The sequence below is a fragment of the Aspergillus lentulus genome, assembly GCF_001445615.1.
Source record: "Aspergillus lentulus DNA, contig: Alt17, strain: IFM 54703, whole genome shotgun sequence".
NCBI classification, from domain to species: Eukaryota; Fungi; Ascomycota; class Eurotiomycetes; order Eurotiales; family Aspergillaceae; genus Aspergillus; species Aspergillus lentulus.
Window position 1 is genome coordinate 1,214,895 of NW_028322112.1, and position 20,493 is coordinate 1,235,387.

The 20,493-nt window shown below is 51.5% G+C and overlaps 6 protein-coding genes across 6 annotated transcripts; 4 read left to right on the forward strand and 2 right to left on the reverse strand.

Annotated features, from left to right (window-relative positions):
* Window positions 1-652: 652 nt before the first annotated feature.
* Window positions 653-2,113, forward strand: ALT_9401 (flavin-containing monooxygenase; the record flags this gene model as incomplete). Its single annotated transcript, XM_033559380.2, has 1 exon — window positions 653-2,113. The coding sequence occupies one exon, from the start codon at window positions 653-655 to the stop codon at window positions 2,111-2,113; it is 1,461 nt and encodes a 486-aa protein (XP_033415271.2).
* A 952-nt stretch (window positions 2,114-3,065) lies between these two features.
* ALT_9402 (type I glyceraldehyde-3-phosphate dehydrogenase) lies at window positions 3,066-4,366 on the forward strand (the record flags this gene model as incomplete). The annotated part of the gene is made up of 5 exons (XM_033559381.2): window positions 3,066-3,156; window positions 3,215-3,784; window positions 3,841-3,955; window positions 4,009-4,216; window positions 4,265-4,366. The coding sequence occupies 5 exons, from the start codon at window positions 3,066-3,068 to the stop codon at window positions 4,364-4,366; spliced, it is 1,086 nt and encodes a 361-aa protein (XP_033415272.2).
* Window positions 4,367-4,503: 137 nt separating this feature from the next.
* ALT_9403 (putative peptide transporter ptr2) lies at window positions 4,504-6,626 on the reverse strand (the record flags this gene model as incomplete). Its single annotated transcript, XM_033559382.2, has 6 exons — window positions 4,504-5,195; window positions 5,247-5,401; window positions 5,455-5,823; window positions 5,872-6,094; window positions 6,144-6,260; window positions 6,308-6,626. 6 exons carry the CDS (start codon window positions 6,624-6,626, stop codon window positions 4,504-4,506), a joined length of 1,875 nt encoding a protein of 624 aa, XP_033415273.1.
* Window positions 6,627-11,831: 5,205 nt separating this feature from the next.
* Window positions 11,832-13,520, forward strand: ALT_9404 (putative extracellular lipase; the record flags this gene model as incomplete). The annotated part of the gene is made up of 1 exon (XM_033559383.2): window positions 11,832-13,520. The coding sequence occupies one exon, from the start codon at window positions 11,832-11,834 to the stop codon at window positions 13,518-13,520; it is 1,689 nt and encodes a 562-aa protein (XP_033415274.2).
* A 1,350-nt stretch (window positions 13,521-14,870) lies between these two features.
* On the forward strand, window positions 14,871-16,779 carry ALT_9405 (sulfatase family protein; the record flags this gene model as incomplete). The annotated part of the gene is made up of 4 exons (XM_033559384.2): window positions 14,871-15,161; window positions 15,212-15,236; window positions 15,291-16,262; window positions 16,316-16,779. 4 exons carry the CDS (start codon window positions 14,871-14,873, stop codon window positions 16,777-16,779), a joined length of 1,752 nt encoding a protein of 583 aa, XP_033415275.2.
* A 412-nt stretch (window positions 16,780-17,191) lies between these two features.
* On the reverse strand, window positions 17,192-19,043 carry ALT_9406 (glycosyl hydrolase family 43 protein; the record flags this gene model as incomplete). The annotated part of the gene is made up of 11 exons (XM_089600605.1): window positions 17,192-17,229; window positions 17,281-17,689; window positions 17,743-17,833; window positions 17,891-18,026; window positions 18,073-18,078; window positions 18,126-18,270; window positions 18,317-18,404; window positions 18,457-18,668; window positions 18,720-18,811; window positions 18,865-18,925; window positions 18,975-19,043. The coding sequence occupies 11 exons, from the start codon at window positions 19,041-19,043 to the stop codon at window positions 17,192-17,194; spliced, it is 1,347 nt and encodes a 448-aa protein (XP_089455102.1).
* Between the last annotated feature and the right edge of the window lie 1,450 nt (window positions 19,044-20,493).

Consider the following 20,493-nt stretch of genomic DNA (forward strand, 5'->3'; position numbering starts at 1 on the left):
CGCCTCGGTTAGCTGGACGCAGTTATTCTGACATTGCGCCTGATGAGAATAGGATTAATCAATTTTGATCTAAACGGTTGGGACCTCGTGTTCATTATGTTGGTCTTTTTCTAGATATGATACGCCTGATCTGTGCTTTACAGACTTCTCGCAGATGACACAAATCTAGGTTAAGATCTTGTGGAACATTAAGAATGGCCAATCGCGTTAGAATATTTGACTATTCAATACTCCGTACATACTTTAGATCTCCTTGCTTTTCTCGTCGCATAACTGACAATCTCCTGCCCCTAGATAGCAACCTATGTCCTCTATTAATCCCCCTTCGTTCTCCCTTCTAGTCCAATTCTTCTTAATTACCGGATCCTCCTTGATGACCCTTTCAAAGATCGACTGGACTAAAATCAAGTCCCAGAGATCCAAGCTTAGCCCAACAACCCATTAGAGTGGCACCGGCGCAACACTATTAACTCCGTGATTCGCGACGATTTCCCTTTTGGGCAAACGATCACTGCCCTCTCCACATGGCCTCACCGAGGAACATGTGAACACTTTTAATTGTTCATAATTCCATGTTGAGATTCGACTTATATAAATCCAAAGTCACTGGTTGCACCGAATCATACACCTCGCTTCCAAAGTTCATGCCAGTATGGATTACGATATTATCATTGTTGGCGCTGGTATCTCCGGCATCAACGCTGCCTACCGCATCCAAAGCCAACTCCCCAACCATCGGTATGCCATTCTAGAAGCCCGCAATGCCATTGGCGGAACGTGGGATCTCTTCAAATATCCTGGCATTCGATCCGACTCGGATCTGTTTACGTTTGGGTTCTCCTGGAACCCCTGGAATCAGGACAATCCGATCGCCGAGGGCGCCTCCATTTCCAAGTATATGCGCGATACAGCTGCGCAGTACGGCATCGACAAGCACATCCATTTCCAGCATCGCTTGTTAGCGGCCGACTGGTCGTCAGCCGACAATGTGTGGAAGCTGGCCGTCGACCATAAGGACGAGCCTAAGACTTACACTGCGCGCTTCGTCATCTTCGGCACAGGATACTACAACTACCACGAGCCACTGGCCGCTGATGTTCCCGGACTCAGTCAATTCCAGGGCCAGGTCATCCATCCGCAGTTCTGGCCTGAGGATCTCGACTACACCGACAAGAAAGTTGTCATCATCGGCAGTGGCGCGACGGCGGTAACGCTCCTCCCCAAGATGGCTGAGAAAGCGGCCAAAGTCACCATGCTTCAGCGCAGTCCAACATACATCCTCTCCTTACCCAACCGCCAGAGCTCGCTGTTGAGTTGGATCCTCCCCAACACAGTCAACCGCAAACTACAACGCCTCCGATGGATTTACACTTCCCGACTTTTCTTTCTTTTCTGCCAGACCTTTCCCTGGATGGCGCGGCTTCTCCTTAAGCTCAGCGTCGTGCGGCAGCTCCCCAAAAATATGGCTTACGATCCGCACTTCAAACCGCGGTACAACCCCTGGGATCAGCGTCTGTGTATCTGTCCCGATGGCGACTTCTTCAAGAGTCTGCATACCGGCCATGCGGAGGTCAAGACAGACACCATCCGGCAAGTCACAGCCAACGGCATCGAGCTGAACTCGGGTGACTTCCTCGACGCGGACATTATCGTGACGGCGACAGGACTCAAGCTGCAGATTGCGGGGGGCACCTCCATCACGGTGGACGGCGAAAAACAGCGCGTGTCCGACAAGTATCTCTGGAACGGAGTGATGCTGCAAGACCTGCCCAACGCATCGTTTGTGATCGGATACACCAATGCATCCTGGACACTCGGGGCCGACGCGACGGCACACTTTGTCTGCCGGTTGCTCAAGTGGATGGAGCGACATCACAAGCTCGCGGCGATCCCCCGGCTGAACCCGGTGCTGGCCAAGCAGATGCAGCCCCGGCGGCTGCTCAACCTGAACTCGACGTACGTGACGGCGGCGGAGAAAGATCTCCCCAAAGCGGCCGATCGGGGGCCCTGGCAGCCGCGCGACAATTACCTGTCGGATCTGATGTTTGCCAAGTACGGACGGCTCGATGAGGGACTGGAATGGGTTGATGGGGAATGGAAGAAGCAGCAATAGTGGCCATCTTTGGTCTATGATGTTTGCGTTGGATGAGTGGATCGATCCTCACCATGCCTCTCTGGCCATGAGAGAGGGCATATTTTGTACTCTGCATGATGTCACGACACTTGAGCGATATGCTCGCAACAATAACTAGAAATTAAACGAGTTGCATATTCCCGGTCAAAGAAATCCACCAGTCATGCTACGGAGGATGTTTCCTTCCAGAGTATGTGTCCTAGTTGACTATTAAGTAATATTAATAACGTGTCAGGAATAAAATGCCTCAATGACGAGAACTGGATATAGATTCATCCTCGTATATATTCAGTATACTACATCATTGATGGAAAGTGCCGGAAATCGGACATTTCGAGTCGAGCCTCTTGTCCGAGTCGACATCCCGATGAAAATACCTCAATTCCGTTCTTGCATCCACAATGATGGATTAATAGGTGATCTGTTGAAATCTAATAAAATATGTGTACCCCTCTATGCATCGAGGATATTCCAAAATGAGCAATTCTCGAAACTGCCTGCAGGACATCAATATCCTCATTATCCTAGTCATAGTATCCGATTCCGACCAATCAAAGAACCGGCATTTCAATCGGCATTCCTGGATTCTAACAACATGCTTAAAACTGTCATTGGCTAATTTAGTGTCTAAAAAGCTGAGAAACAGGCAAGACTGAAGCCGATGAAAGGTCCGGTCATCGGGGATCCCGCAGGCCGTGGGGCCCCGACATTGAAGCGACAACGACTCGGCGGGAGTTTTCGGAGAAGTAAAGCATACAGAGTATAGCATCAGGATATTTGCATCATGTAGCAGGAGAATATAAGGAGGCTATGGCATACTCATGTAGCTCTAGAATAGATAAACAAACCAATCTGGTAGACTACTGTCACCACTGTCCACTTCTACATACTACGATCCTATCATACACTATATATCATACTATAGCAAGCAATGGCACCCTCCATCAACGACTTCCCTCACTCCACCCCCTCGCCTCAATCTCCCATCTGCAGGATAGGCATCAATGGCTTCGGCCGCATAGGTACCGTTAACCCCTGTTCTCATTTCAAACCTGACGGTCCTAACGACTAACCCCCCAGGCCGCAACGTCCTCCGCGCCGCCCTAAGCAGACCCGACCTCCATATCGTCGCCATAAACCACACCTGCACCACCATCGACGACCTCATCCACCTAATCCGCTACGACTCGTCCATGGGCAACCTCCCACCCACAATCCCCATCCACGCCCTCTCCGACACCCTCCTCAGCATCAACGGCCACAAAATCGCACTCACCTCCGAACGCACCCTGCAGAACCTCAACTGGGCCGCCCTGGGCGCAGACTATGTAATTGAATGTACGGGGAAGTTCACGAAACACGCGCAGGCTCTTGAGCATGTTACGCTCGCGCACGCGAAACGGGTTATCATCTCGGCGCCGAGCGCTGATGCCCCCACGTTCGTCTATGGCGTTAACAGTGACGAATACGCTGCTGACGAGGGGCGGCGTGTGATCTCCTGCGCGAGCTGCACGACGAACTGCGTGACCCCTGTGCTGAAGGTCCTACAGGGGCAGTTTGGCATCGCGCAGGGCTTCCTGACGACTGTGCATGCGGCGACGAGGTCGCAGTCGGTGTTGGATGGGTATAGTAAGAAGAATCGGCGATTAGGTATTTACATCCCCTCCTCTAACGAGTGAAAAGGAATGATGGTTGATGAGGTGTAGGCCGCAGTGTGTTTGATAATATCATCCCGACAACGACAGGTGCAGCCAAGGCTGTTGCGACGGTGTTGCCCGAGTTGAGTGGGAAGGTTACCGGGGTGTCGATCCGGGTGCCGACGTAAGATTTCTTCCTTCTTGTATGACACACATGGTGTAGACTAACTGCTGAAGGCCCAACGTGTCCATGATTGACTTGACGGTCAGCACGGAGAAGCCTACCTCGCTGGCTGAGATTCTGGGTGCCTTCCGCCGCGCGGCAAAGTCGGAGCTGGCGGGGGTGTTGGCTGTGAGTGATGAGGAGCTCGTCAGTAGTGATTATCTCGGGAATCCGCATAGTGCTATTATCGATGCACCGGCTTGTTTGGAGTTGAACCCTCAGGTGAGTAATTGTCTGATGTTGTCATGCAGCAATGCTAAGTATGTGCAGTTTTTCAAAATCATGGCGTGGTACGATAACGAATGGGGATACTCGAATCGGCTGCTAGACTTGGCCAAGCATGTGGCTTCACAAGAACTTGAGCATAGATAGACCTACGGATAGATTACCCTATAGATGGAGTTACTGCTTATGAAGATACTAGAACAAGTGATTGATTCATAATTATATTGATCCATACCATGCGTAACTAGCATGCCTAGCATAAACATCACCATCAAGGTGGCAGTCTACTGCCGCGCGGTCTCCTCATCCAGCTTAGGATCAGGATTGTTGCCACCATAGCGACTGGCAGGCAAGTTATTCAGCGCATCCTCCTGCTTATCCAACTTGTAGTTGGTCAACCAGAAGCCAATGCCGCCGACGAACGCCAGGATCGCCACAACGGTGTAGTTCCAGACAAGCAGCGGATCCTCGGACAGACTGACGAGCGCCTGGCCCAGCGCAGACGAGAACGCGTTCATGAACAGCGCGACGGCCTGCACGAGCGAGCGCATGTTCTTGGGGGCCTTGGTAAAGGCATACTCGAGGGAAGTGACGGAGGCAAAAATCTCCGAGACACCGCCGAGGACGTAGGTGAGGGTCTGCACCCAGACGGAAATATCGGAGTGCTTGTTCAGCTTGTCGAGGCAGTAGTTGGCTTGCTTGCCGCAGGGGCCGACCTTGTAGATGTAGTACTGGGTGACGGTGGCGCAGATCATGCCGCTGCCGGCGAAGAAGAAACCGGCCGTGATGCGCTTGAGCGGGGTGAACTTGATGCCCATGCGGCGGAGGCCCGGGTAGACCAACTTGTCCATGATGGGGATGAAGATGATGAGGGAGAGGGGGTTGAGGTTGTTGATGATGTCGTTGGGGACGCCGCCGAGACGCATGGTGGCCGCTTGCGACGTGAGGTTGTTGATCATTTGGTTGTAGGCGAGCCCTACACGTCAAATTAGTTTTGGAATGTGGAATGGGGTGAGGATAAACGTACAGTACAGAGGGTACCAGAGGAAGACCTTGCAGGCCTTGAGACCACGGCTGACTTCGTCGACCCATTCGTCGTCAAAGGTCATCCACTGGGGACGGTCGGGACCCAGAGCAGAGGGCTTGACCGAATCCCAGAAGGGCTTCGGGTTCTTCTTCCAGCTGTTGAGGGTCAGTAAACGCAGCACACAGACACACAACGACAGGAGACATACATTCTGGCAGGGTTGAGAGACCACCGCCCCTTCATGGCCAGTTTCCACAGACGGATGGCCTGGTTGTAGACCGAGCCGGTGGGCTTGACGAGGTGATACTTGTTGCGGCAGAAGAACAAGACAATAGGGCAGCCGAGGTACATCATGGTGGGCAGGAAGTAGGACAGCCAGAAACCGACATATTTCTCCGCATACACCATGCTGACCTGGCCCAGGATCGAGCCGATGTTGATCATCATGTAGAAGTACAGGTAGATACGGGAGATGGTGGCCGCGGGATCGACAATCACGCGGTCGCCGTTCTTGAGAGTCTTGATGTAGGGGACTTCTTCGCGGTATTGTTCGGCGATCAGGGGAGAAATATTGGACCTAACCAGTCAGTATTTGATACAACAGTCCCAAGAGGGGGAGGCATACTTGAAACCACCGGTACCAACACCCATGATCAGCAAACCGATGGAGAAGCAGGCAATGGCGCCATTGGGGCTCGCAATAACCGGAGGCAAGGCCGAGACGATCAGAATAATATGACCCAGGAGGGCGGCGCCAATGGAGAACATGATGGTTCGGAATCGACCCCAGTACTGGTCAGCCATGTAGGCACCGGCCAGGGGCATCACGTAAGACCAGAACGCGTTGACTGCAGGGTCAGCGACCTTCCTCTAGTATGACCGGACCTGGAAACTCACACAATGTCAGACCCGTGGACGCCTGCTGGCCCATACCCAGCGCACCGGGATTTGAGTGGTCATATCCCGCACCAGTGGTCGAGCCCTCGGGAAGAGGACGCTGGATGAAGTTGACGACTAGGCCGATTAGCTCATGTATTTCAGTGAAGCTCAGAAAAACGTACAAACTGCAGTTGTGCCGTAGTAGGAGAAACGCTCGCACAACTCGACAAACGCCACCGTGTACGCAGTCCAAGGAATATCGCCCGCTACCCGACGGAGGTGCTTGAACTCGTCATCGGAGGGGAATTGCCTCTGCAGATGGGCATGGTCGTCCTCGTAAATCGCAGACGACACTCCCACTTCTTTTGACGCGGGAGAAACCTCCTCAATGCTAGGCGTGAGAGACAATTTGTGGTCCATCTTCTCGTTTATTTCAACATCATGAGCAGCAGCCCTGGCTCGGGCGACTTCCGCCACCTCGACAGGGTCTGAAACGTTCATGGCGCCAAAAATAAAAAGCAAATAAATCAAGGAGACTCGGACAGATACAGCGGATTGTCCCACAGACACAAACACTGGACTGTGGAGGAGAAGAGGAGTAAGGAAAGGAAGAGCCCCGTGGATCGAGAAAAGGGTCCAGCTTTAATAAGAGAGAGGGACAAGGGCACCAAAAAATGGCCACCATGCAGTCCAGACAGGTTATCGCGTGTCACGCCCAGATGAGCCAATAATCGGTTAGCAGCAATGGGTACAATTAATCTATTTTATCGAGGGTCTGTCTCCAGACTGGCATGATTTGCTGCACGGCCGAAGGCCGCGGGGGATTAGCTGAATTCGTCGACAGTATCAGTCTAGAACCGTTGGTAGCCGGCGGACCAAGACTCTCGGCTGAGTTCGCCAGAGTCAAGACATGGCTGTTGCTTTGATTCCATGAGCCTTTCTACGCGTAAATCATCGCTTGGAGCAGCGCTTGGGAGCGGGTGATGCCGACATGGACATGCTGGCCGCGAACTGATTGAGGCGAAGATAAGGGGCAGAAATTGGCCATAGATGCAGGGCATTTCCATGTGTTTGCGATTCCATTGACGCTCTGGAAGACCGTCGCAGCGATGGCGAAAACCTTGGCGGCTTGATTAGAGAGTCTTGGAAAAGTGTCTGACCGTCGCAGCACCGATGATATTGGCCGTGATGGACCAAGGGCTGGTGGCGGAATTACGGCGGTCGCTTGGCTGGGGCTTGGCTGGTAGGCTGGAGTGCAACCTCACGGCTTGGCTGCGAGAAAATAGACCAATGAGCCGAGGTACGTGTTATCAGGCTATCACGGCTATCAGAGCGTGCCAATGAGCATGAATTACGGTAATGAATGATAGTGATATGAACTGGTGGTCCTGGACGGTGCATGGTCCCAGTTTACCCCAGACGGATGAGGGGATAAACTCTATGCGAGAGCAAACCTTGACTAATAGATACGAGGTTGTTTCACTCTAATCGAATGTATTCGGTCTCTCTGGTTTCGTGACCTGCCACTTTCAGCCATAGACCTTCTTAGCTGGCAAGGAGTGTGGTGTCAAGTGAGGAGAGACTCAATCGTTGGGAATAAAGGTACAGTGTGCCTTGCGCAAATCCGGGGTTCACTCGGTTATCAAAGGCTTTTTCTATCATTTGATTGCGCCATGTTGAACGAAGGTGATGTTTCAAAGGGGTTAGAATTGAGGGACCTGAGCTAGATGACACGGCGCCCTGTGACTGGTCGTGTCTTACAATGTCTGACCATCGCCCTTATTATCCCCTGCCCATGTGAATGTCGCGATATTTGTTCCACCTTCGCTCTGGTTATTCCAGTAAGCAGGATATATCCTATTACCTTGATTGCACTTCTTTCGAAAGTATATATATACGAATTGATATCCAGCCAAATTGATAACCATCACTACTCTCCTCCCGACTCCCCATAGTGGACCACTCTCGTATTGAGATAGCTTGGCCATGCTTAACATGGTGGACCGCTCAAAGGCACCCAATCGACTGCGGACAGAAAGAAGAAAGAAAGTGAAATCGACCATCCTGTGGGTATAGAACATCTAACAAAACAAGCAAAACAAGCAAACCCAGACATTGCTGCAGATCAATTCCTGTATACACTATTTATATATGTGCATACAGTTTCAATCATCAAAGCAGACTTTCCCCCAGGCATCAGCCAAAATTCATCCTAAATCTTCCAGTTGGCCGTAAGTCGCTGTCAACACGAACTGTCCTCAGGCCGAAACCTTACAACTACCCGAGTGCTGGCGCTTCCACCAGAAGGGCCCTCTCATGAGATCATGCAAAGAGATCTTCTAGTGATAAATTTAATGCATTGCTTCTTTTAGGCTGAGAATCCTGCAAGGAACCCATAACAAGTGAAATTCGACTGTGCTTTAAGGCGATTAAGGTAAGAAATTGATAGATCCAGAGGTCTCAGAAATTAGCCAGAGTTAGAAAAACGACTACAGCCGGAATAAGGGAGAAGAAACGGACCGGGGTAAGACCGTATCGTCAACGATGGCTTGTCCATGAAGGATGCCTACACCAAGTCGCCGAATACGAGGATATGATGTTTCAACCAATGGGTATACAGTGGCTGAAGTCGCTCGTCACAAACATTGATGTATTTGGCCTCAAGAAAGAAAATGTCAACACAGCCCATAAGTTTAACTGTGTCAGGCATCCAGAAAGCAGCATAGGAAAAGATAACAAAAGATAGACTGCTTGCTTTGTATTCATTAGATGCGTTGGCAATCTGAGGTTCGGAGCTGTCATTGGTTGATATTGCCTGATTGCTGACTCATCCTGATGATCTCCTGGGTCCCCGGTTGGTCGCTGGCCATATCCCTCCCCTCTGTCCTAGCGATATTGGCTCCAGGAGGGCATTCTACCGATTTGGTATTCTCAACGCTTCAAAACATACAAATTCATGTCAATTCATTGTTCAAGTTTGGAAATACTCACCTGGAATAGCCCATTCATCGTTGTGGCTCTCCGTGTGACTAACTTCCCTATTTTGTCGACAGTGCAAATCCAGGGGAATTGAATTCATCAGAACCATGGATGTAGACCGGAGCTCGTACACAGCTAAAGGGTTCACCCATCGAGTCAAAAGCAATGGGTTGTGCCAGTCGATCTCATCCGACAACACATCGCGTCCACATTGCGTGGTTTCGGCATATGTGATTATCATCAAACCTCTTCAGCGAGGTAATCTGTCCTTTGCGCTATGGTTGACTTGCGAATGTCTTCATTCATGTTGAGTTGTAGATAATTCTGTCTCTTCAATGAGTCACCTACCAGATGTCGTGCCTCACTCTGGCGATGGGGAAGCAGGCGACCAAGGTGGACGAGTTGCGCTTGAGAAAGTTGCTTGTACTTCGTCCGAGCGACCATTGCAATCGCAGGACGCTGCAAGAGGACCCGATAGTTGCCGTTGGAGATGTGAGTATGTCGACTCTGGGTCACTCGCCAAATATTTCCTGGTGAAGATTCGCAACGTGGGCATCTTCCTTACCCTCGAGCCACAGCTTGACAAATGCGTCAAATACGACCAAATTACTCTTCGAGTTCAAAGAATTGAGCCCTGTTGCCTTCGGAGCTGGCTGACAGGCCATACCGTCACTCTAACCTGGTCCTTCGTGTCTGGCAGAATGTTCAGTGTGTCTTGACCTGTAGCAGAAAGCCAAGTATCCTCCTGCGACAGCGTCGGGACGATGTTACGCTGGCCACTGGCTTTCGGAAAGACACCTTTGAGTGGTCTTGAATCTCCATAATGCGGTTCGCAGAGTGCCGACGATCAAAAGGACGAAGGGGACGTGGCCGCTTCATAGTCGGACATTTGAACATGCCAGGATGTCTTGGACGAAAACAGATGATGATGAGCCAGGATACCAAAGCCCCTCGAGCGAGCTGGGCGAGACTCGAAACGGTCCTTGGACTCGCTCAAGAATGCGACGCGATGCTGACCCAACGGGCGGCAACAGGCACTGATCTCATAAATCCGCCGTCTGATTATTGCAGGCGAATGGTTGATGCAAGCAGCCATTCTACGACTTCTTCGTTGCCGTTATTGCAAGTAAGTCTTTGTGCCTTGGTGGTGGCCGTTGTCATGCCTTTATGCCGTTTCTTAATGATGTGAATGCAATTCATGTCGCCTACCGCTCGCTTCCTGTTCGCTATCAGTTGTTACACCGTCGTCGCACATGCTTTTTTCCGCCATTGTTACATTGGCCGATCGAGTCTCCGATAGTGTTGCAATGACCTTCTGCGCCGATCTCAATCTGCTGCTTGTCGTCGGATCTGAGAAAACAAGCCACTCTTAGATCCCACCCAGTTTGGAGATTTCTCGGCTGCGTGCACGAATATCACCAGTATCTCGTGGCTGCGCACGGAAGCAGGTTGTAGCTGGCCGGTCCTGCAGCGCCTTCTGGACTGGATTCTCCTTACGATTACGTATATTGCAGAAGGCGACGGACACTGGTCTATTATTAGATCTGAGTAGCTATTGCATAGAAAGTGTCCCTGGATCCAACACGTGAGTCGCGTGTATCTAGACATCCAAGCCACGGTTCAGCTTTGCCAGATTTGAGGGACGGGTGGAAGCGAGATTTCTCCGACTGGAACTGTGAATCCTGTGATCCACTTGTCCCAGACTTCACGGGGGAATAATGAAAATAGGAAAATACGAGGTGAGCCGGTAAAAATCTCTCTCGGCAGGGCAGAGAAGACTGCCATGTACCTCAATCACACGAGGGCACTAACAAAAGCGACCGACGCAACCATCAGCATACCGGAAGTGACAGCGAGTCGTTGTTGGGGTCAGCAACTAGCCCTCATCTCGTGAGGATAGGCAACTATCAACCTGGAATATTCCGAACGCTTCTCATTCGATCATCATTGTTGGTTCCATGTGAGCGTTGGGCGTGATCAGGAAAAGATCGACTGGCGGGTGGGAGCCTGCGGCCTATGGTTCGTCCTGGTCGATCTTGTCCCGGTATTGCGCCAATTTTTGCGATCCACTCGACTTGTTGATTGGGTCGAAATTGAATCGTTGTATACCTAAGTTACTTAGTGATATCAGCAGCCTCGGGCGTCCCCCGCGATTTGCAATGCGGGGAATATCCCCGTCGATTTTCTTCAATCATCAACCGCCATTCCATCATTGTCAGCTCCCAGAACCTGATCTGCTGACCCTCCCCGACGTCCTCGGAGTCGCGCTGCCCATGGAACGATATGCCAGCCTCGGCTTTTGAGCTTCATGTGCGTTTACCATTGCTGATTTTTAGGTCTTGTCGCTATGTTCGCTCTTCTCTTTGCGATTAAGTTTGTAGCTCTTTCCTCGGTTACGGCCAAATCGGGTCTTCGTCCCCGTCTCTGCGATGATTGACAGGGGTCAGTTCTGGTTTTTTGGGCTTAACTCAGTGATGAGCGGTGAATATAGTTCTCCTTACAGTCCTTCAGGCGGGGTATGCCCCTGGCATCCATGGAACATATCGAGATTACAGGAGTGCAGACCGAGGAGCCATGTGCATCCAGACCAAAATTGGGTGATGGCTGGGAAATGAATGCAGGATAAATACTGCATCCGTTCCCTCTGGTGTTGCTTGAGAAAGACCGTCTCTCTGCCCAGTGTCCAGTTGTCTTCCGACCTAGAGGCTGAACAGGCAGGCTGACGCAATGCATCTCCTCCGGGTACTTCTGCCGCTTCTGACCCTTTCGCCCGCTGTGCTGGCGGCTCCGGCCACGCCAGCTGCGCCTACCGTCACGATCGCATCTCCTGCGGCCACCATTGTTGGGTCGTCCGGAAAGGTAGAGAAGTTCAATGCCATCCCCTTCGCCCAACCACCCACGGGCCCCTTGCGTCTGAAGCCTCCCCAGCCAATACAGAAGCCCCTGGGCACTATTGACGGCACTGGCAGCGCCAAGTCGTGTCCTCAGTTCTTTTTCTCGACGGACAACAGCGAGTTTCCGGGGTCCATCACCGGCCTCTTGGCCAACATTCCCCTCTTCCAGACCGTGACAAATGCCGGAGAGGATTGTCTGACCCTGAATGTGGCCCGTCCGTCCGGCACAACGCCAGACTCGAAGCTGCCCGTCCTGGTATGGATCTACGGCGGCGGCTTCGAGCTGGGCGCCACGGCCACGTACGATGCGACTTCGCTGGTGGCGAGCTCGATCGACCTGGGCATGCCAATGGTCTTTGTCGCGATGAACTATCGAACGGGGGGATTTGGGTTTCTGCCCGGGAAGGAGATCCTTGCGGATGGCGCGGCCAACCTGGGGCTCTTGGACCAACGCCTGGCCCTGCAGTGGGTGGCTGACAACATCGCAGCCTTTGGCGGCGACCCAGACAAGGTGACCATCTGGGGTGAGTCCGCGGGATCCATCTCGGTCTTCGATCACATGATCCTATACGATGGCGACAATACCTACAAGGGGAAGCCGCTGTTCCGGGGCGGCATCATGAACTCGGGTAGCGTGATCCCGGCTGATCCCGTAGACGGGGTCAAGGGGCAGCAGGTATATGATGCGGTTGTGGACTATGCCGGCTGCTCCTCGGCGGCAAATACGCTGGAGTGTCTGCGCGGATTGGACTATACTGACTTTCTGAATGCGGCCAACGCGGTGCCGGGCATCCTAAGCTACCATTCCGTGGCCCTGTCATACTTGCCTCGACCCGACGGCAAGGCAATTACTGCCAGCCCGGATATCTTGGTCAAAACGGGCAAATATGCGGCCGTACCAATCATCATCGGCGACCAGGAGGATGAAGGGACATTATTTGCGCTCTTCCAGTCCAACATCACCACCACCAAACAGGTGGTGGACTACCTGGCCAAGTATTACTTCTTTGGGGCGACGCGCGACCAGCTCGAGGAGCTGGTGGCCACCTATCCGGACGTGACCACAGACGGCTCGCCCTTCCGCACGGGTATCTTCAACAACTGGTATCCGCAGTTCAAACGATTGGCGGCCCTGCTGGGCGATCTGACCTTCACTCTGACGCGCCGAGCGTATCTCAAATACGTGACCGAGCTCAAACCCGACCTGCCCTGCTGGTCATACCTATCATCGTATGACTATGGGACGCCCATTATGGGCACCTTCCACGGCAGTGATATCCTGCAGGTGTTTTATGGTATTCTGCCGAATTACGCGTCGCGCGCGTTCCACACGTACTATTTCAGCTTCGTGTACGATCTCGATCCGAACTCCCGCCGGGGTAACCTGATGGAATGGCCGCGGTGGAACGAAGACCAGCAGCTGATGCAGTTCTTTAACAATCGGGGGGCCTTGCTGGCGGATGATTTCCGCAATGACACGTACAACTTTATTCTGGAGCATGTGGATTCGTTCCATATCTAGTTTAGTATATAATTGCGACATGAGTTACGACTCCGCTTAATGCGATGATTAATGAATTGATGTGATTGCCGATGATCCATCTTGCACGATAGTTTGCCAGTAAGATTGGCATGACTCGCAGGAGAATTAAAATTCCACCAAGCTTCTTCGTCAATGCCATCGCACAGCTGGAGAGTACATGCAAGTTCCCTAATCCTTGAACTTCGACTTCCATTAAGACCGTAGCGACACCCGCCTCCCCAGCGCCATGTGGTCTATCCAACGGCATCAACCCAAGAGATCCAACAATCGCTGGATTATGTGAGATAAGTCAAGTGTGCGATCTGTACTACCAAATTGCATCATATCGGAAAGAATCCAGTCCGAATTTGTGGTAGAGGAAGGCTCTTCAGCCGACTCTCAAGTGACAACTGTACTCCGTAACACAGCCTGTGGACGGTGCTGCAGGAAATCAGAGTCATACAAGTCAACGCTCAAGGACTGTCAAGACTGGCAGAGACTTAATTCGGAGAGATATCATGTCGGTTAAGCTGACAACTGTGCTACAAGATGAGCTCATCTTAAAGCGGAGCACGTAATTCCATTGACCCACAGTGATTAAGTCGATCCCGGTATAGTCAACTGGCGGTTTCACTCTACTCGAATATCCATGATCTCTATGGACTTGTTCAACTGCCGTCTTGCGATCCGATGAAGAAGATACGGATTAAATACGCGACACTGAGCGGAAAACTGGGGAAGACTCGCAAGGATCAAGGATGCAAGACTGCAGGGAATAATCTATGCCGACTTATTCTGCATATTCCCTGGTCTAAACAACATACACAAGCATTTTGCTGCAAAAGCTGATTAGCCCGAGCTGCGCTTCAGCTACTGCGACCCGGCACTATTGGCTGAAAATGGTGCCACAAAGCGCTAAGACGGCAATTTTTCCAACACCTCGGCCCTCTTCCTATGGCCATTGTGCACATTGGTTTCCTCCAAGGATGGATTTGATCGTCGTCGCTCGCGATTTTAGCCTCCGAGCTAGCATCAATATTGACTGGGTTTACCGACCGGTTATCCTGAGTTCCTGACGCATCGACTAGTGTAAACTGTGTAATCCATCGCCGGCTTCTTAAAGATCAACACTGCCGTGCACGGGATCCCCTGCTTCAATTGCTTTTATCTTCAGACTTGCGAGTCAGAGGCTGAATGACTGCATTGGCCTGTCGAATTGCATCATTCCGCTGTCATAAGTTCAATATCTTCGTATATATCACACTGCAGTCTTTTATAGCTGCTAGCACCGTCACAAAGTCACAGTGAAAGCCTCCATTCTATCGCTTATGCTATTCAATTCTCTTGGACATGAAGATTCATAAGCTGATAGCCCTTTCTGGGCTATTAGCGGCCTCAGAGGCTGCATCCTTCGGCCAGGATACCTTACTCATGCCCAGGAAACAGGCAAAGCAGCCAAACGTGCTGTTTATCATGGCCGACGATCAAGATCTGGAGTTGAATTCTCCGGCTTTCACACCGTATATCCAGAAACATATCCGCGACAAGGGCGTTGAATTTACCAATCACTTTGTGACGACCTCGCTCTGCTGTCCGTCGCGGGTCAGTTTGTGGACAGGACGGCAGGCTCACAATACCAATGTAAGTATTGCGTTTGACTGAAGGGCGGAAGATTGCTGACCAGATCACAGGTTACAGATGTGTCTCCACCATGGGGTGAGTTGGCCTCCACACTGTGAAACAGATGAGTAAAATGCTGACGAGGGATAGGAGGGTATTCCAAGTTCGTGTCACAGGGTTTCAATGAGGCCTGGCTCCCTGTGTGGCTGCAGGAAGCCGGCTACAACACCTACTACACTGGTAAACTCATGAACGGCCACACGACTAGTAACTACAACTCTCCATTCCCTAAAGGGTGGAATGGATCCGACTTTTTGCTTGATCCGTACACATATGCCTACCTCAACTCCACTTACCAGCGGAATCGCGAGCCCCCCAAGAGCTATGCGGGCCAATATACCACAGATGTCATTACAGAAAAGGCCATGGGCTTCCTCAACGACGCTCTAAGCAGTGATCGACCATTTTTCCTTGCGGTTGCTCCTATCGCGCCGCATTCCAACATTGATCCTAGTGCGCTGGGCACTGGGGGCACAAAGGGTACACTGATGACCGCTCCCATTCCTGCTGAGAGACACAAGGATCTCTTTCCAGACGCGAAGGTCCCGCGGACGGCGAATTTCAATCCCAAGGTGCCTACCGGAGCCGGCTGGGTGCAGCACCTCCCGCTGGCTAATCAGACCGTCATCGACTACCAGGATCATTTCTACCGCCAGCGATTGCGCTCGCTGCAGGCGCTGGATGAGATGGTGGATGCTCTCATCGCGCGTCTGGAGGCGAGTGGTCAAGCCGAAAACACGTACATTATCTACACGGCGGACAATGGGTTCCACATTGGCCAGCACCGGATGCCGCCTGGTAAGTCGTCAGGCTACGAGGAGGATATCCACGTCCCGTTCTACATCCGCGGACCTGGCATCCCCAAAGGGAAAACCGACGACTCGGTGACCACGCACATTGATCTGGCTCCGACGTTCTTCCAGCTTGCGGGAATCCCTCTGCGAGAGGACTTTGACGGCACTCCGATGCCAGTCGCAAAGGGGGTAAAGGGAATCGCCCATGAACATGTTGCTGTCGAATTCTGGGGTAAATCGCCGCTGGAGGGAGATTACGGTGCATTGGGTTAGTTCACCGTTAACCAGCATCTCTTATCGAATCATAACTGACATATGCAGCACCTGGCGGTTCGTTCTCCATGCCCAACAACACGTACAAATCCGCGCGTATCGTTGGCAACGGATACAGTCTGTACTACTCGGTCTGGTGCAACGGCGACCACGAGCTGTACGATATGATCCGAGACCCCTACCAGGTCAACAATCTCTATACCAACGTCAATGCGACAACGCCCCGTCTCCTCGGCCGCGATCTGTCCAACGTCATCACTCGTCTTGACGCACTGCTGATGGTTCTGAAATCGTGCAAGGGCGATACCTGCATCAAGCCGTGGGACCTGATCCATCCGGATGGCTCAGTGAAGGATCTACGGGATGCTTTGAACACAAAGTATGATCGGTTCTACCGTGCGCAGCCCAAGGTCTCGTACTCGGCCTGCGAAGGAGGATACATTATTAGTTCGGAGGGACCACAGAATGGATTGGTCTATCGCGACGGATTGAGCTGGGAGGCTTGGACTTGATAGATTACTATAGACGATAGACTGTTTGTATATACAGCAATTACAGGCAAGCAACCTGAAGGAGCTCCTTGGATGGTCGTTTCGGATTATGTCAATTTAGTCTGCCGGACAGACCCGATTATACTCAACCAGGCCATTCTAAAACATCAACTGCTGCTAACATGCATTGAAAACGTCAGATATTCAATCGAAGACTATTGGATATGTTAAAACCGAGCCAACTGCGTCTAGCGAAAAGTGAACAGACTAGTGTTCTCTCACCCCTAAGATATACTACCATGTCTCTTCCTTTCCACTCATTCATAGAACATGTTTTCAAGGATTGCTATAGCGTTATATTCAGCTTGCTACAATCAATACCAGTTCAGACATATACCACAATCTCTTCCAAAGACAACCATCAAGCCAACCACTACGTCTTGGGAACCATCAACCGATCAACATCCGGTCCTACCTCCATCAGCAGCCATCACTAGATCAGTCCGGAAGAGAATAGCCTACCATATCCCTGTGCATACGCACTAAAGACGACCGTATTCCCACTCCCACTCTGCAGATCAACATGCAACGTCGAACTCGCAGGGCTACCCGCCGCAGGCAAAAACGCCAGAACCTGTGTCTTCCCATTCACGTTGACCGTCGCATACCGCTGGCTCGAATCCCCATTCTCATACTTGACCCGGATGGTACTTTTTGTGGATGCACTACTCTGCACCCCCACGATCTGCAGCGTCCCGTCCGACGGGCCACCGATCCAGCCGACGGCTTGGGCGCCGGAGCAGCCGCTGCAGGAGATGACTTTTGCGCCGTTGGAGAGGGTGTTGGTGGAGGATTCGGCTTCGGGGTTGGTCTCGGCGGGGCCGGGGGTCCAGGTTCCCTGTAGGGGGAGGATCCAGTTTACTTGGTTTTGCTGGGGGCATTCTGTTAGTGGTGGTTGTAACGAGGTAGGGGGAGGGGGCTTACCAGTGTGGCGGCTGTTCCGCTTAGGGTCAGTGGTAGCCAGATGTAGGTTGAGGCCATGAGGTTGGAGGGGACCCAGCGGTCGCCCATGTACCTTTACCTAGGGTTAGAACCGTAGGGTGTTTGCTAGAAGGGGGTGTTGGGGTATTACATTACTGTGTCGCCGACGCCGAGGATGAAGGTGGTCTGCGAGTTGAAGGTGTTTGAGCCGGTGGTTGCGAAGTTTGCCCATGAGCTCCAGGTGCCGCTGAGGCTCGTGGATGTGGTGTACTTGTTGTCGTTGGTTGCTAGACGAGTTAGTACAGCTGTATAGAACGAAACAAGGATACATACACCATCCTGCAGAAGTTAGCCAGAGAGCAAGCTGGGATTGGGAGATGACATACCAGTTAACTGTGAGCCAAACATGAAGTATACCCCGTTCTTCTTATACATGGCAGGAGCCTCGATATGCTCCGGAAAGAGATGTACAGTAGAAGTCACGTTAGTATAGTCGTCGGTCAACCTGTTAATCCTCAAGCCATTCGGGCGCTACAGACGTCAGCTTCCATCCACTAGAGAGATGTCATAAACCTACATCCTCGCTGAGCAGATACGCGGACCCATCATCGTCCTTGAACAAACCCATATCGCGCGACTGCTGCCCCAAAGGCTGGAATGACCCGCTAACCAGCGAATTAGCGTTAAGGCTGCCGAGACACATCGGAGTCGACTTACAGGTAACTGTACTTCCCACAAACGCTGGACGAAGTGGCAACTCCAGTCTTGGCCTCTTTATAGGAACTGTCGTCGATATGCATCCACATCACGTATTTGCGGGTGGCCTCGTTGTAAATGACCTTGGGCCGCTCAACGACCCGGTTTGGACCAAGGTCCCCGCTGCTCTGACGAGAGAGAAGTTCTCCTACATATGTCCATTCCACCAGATTCTGCATGTGTCAACTGTGAGGCCCTGGCTATTAGGGAAGATCGTGGCATACCTTGCTGGAGTAACAGTTGATGGACTGGAAAGCGCTCCCGTTGAGCTTGTTTTCGCCGATCCAGTAGTAAGTCGAGTCGATTTCGATGATTCCTATGGTCACGGGTGTTATGATATTATCCATCCGGAATAGTAAGTCTGCTTACCTCCACCATGAGCTTGGACATGTTGGTTAGTACCACTAGCAGTCCATGTAGCTCCGGGAATCTGATCATGTTAGCACCAGATATCCCATTTCAGAACTTCGAGAGCTAACAATCTGCAGAGAAGCAATTGCTGTTCCTGCAAGAGCCAGAGCAGCGACCAGACGGCTTATGAGCAACATCCTGATAATGCCGTACTCCACCCAAGATCCTTCGACAGTAACGCAAGACGCGACAATTCATCCTGCAAGTCAAGACTCTTTTCTATATATACAGCCAAAGCGGGGTCGACAGAGTATGGAGCCGGGCCTAATTGCGGAGCATCTAGCCTATATTGTCTGCAGCCGGACATATTGTCGGACGGCCGGGCCGCTGCAGATTCATCTGGAGAAACAAAACCCCACAATCAGCGTTCGGCAGGGAGATATGGTGCGGCGAAGTTCGGGGGATCTACAAGCCTGAGACATGGTCCGGGGGAAATACATCCGACGAATAGCCCGTTCAGACAGTTTTGTTAGAGGAATATGATTGTATGTGTATGTGCATGTCATTATGCGGTAGAAAAGGTTCAAGATAAACAAAAGCAGACCTGCATGCAACCCATACCCAAGGAGTTATTGAACTAGAGTAACCAGTTCGTAGATCTTCTACATTCGAAAGGAACAATGTCCCTATCTTGTTGACACAGTCTTACGTTTTGCCTCAGACAGCGGTTGCTTCAGAGCGGACAGCCAATCCATTTCGGCGGTGTTGCTTATAGTGTGGCATGCCTCATCGGCACTTGGATCAATTCAAAAGGTACAATTAGCTTATGACCGGCGCACTCTAATTGCAACTGACACAGCAGCCAGCGTATATAGGCCGACTCTTCAATCAAATACCCCAGAACTGTCAAGCATCAACAATGGCAAACGCGGGGTACATGTGGGGATGGCCCCGCGTGGATCCAATCCTCCATTTGAGCGAATCGGCTTCGTCGTTGGATTCTGTTGCATGCCATCATTCTTCCTGTTCAGATGACCATTGATTCGCGGCCTGATGCAGCTTCGGGCCAATCAGTGTGCGTCTAATTGTAAGCATTCCTCCAGGAAACATTATGAAACGTCAGGAATGCTGCACATCTTAAGTACATCCATCCATCTTAAATAGAGCTACAAGCTCACAGCTGCCATACTCAGAACAAAGAACATAAACATGACCTAGTGCAAACATCGGCCCCATGAACTATCCTAAACAGTGACCATGCTCCTAAAAGCGGCCGTGAGAACCTCCTTGGTTGCGGGAGTCTGTGCTCCGTTCTATGTGCCTTATACTCGGTCGAAAGCGCCGGCTCAGTACCTATCGAAGACAGCCCAGAGGTAAGCTTTATCAACCTTATCAAAATCAGCGTGGGACCTACCTGCTAATCTGAGTAGAGAATACCCTCCCATCGGTCCGCTGTTTCATCTGTATTGATAGAGTTGGATGTTAGGAGTGAGAGTTATGTATGGATGCAAAGCGAAGCCTTAAGAGTAGAAGTCGATTATCTGAGCATAATACTGAGTTGACCTCTCATTCCCAGTAGTATATGGCGACTGGTTGTTCTACTTGAATGTAAGATTAATCGACGCTTGAACATTGTTCCTATCATGT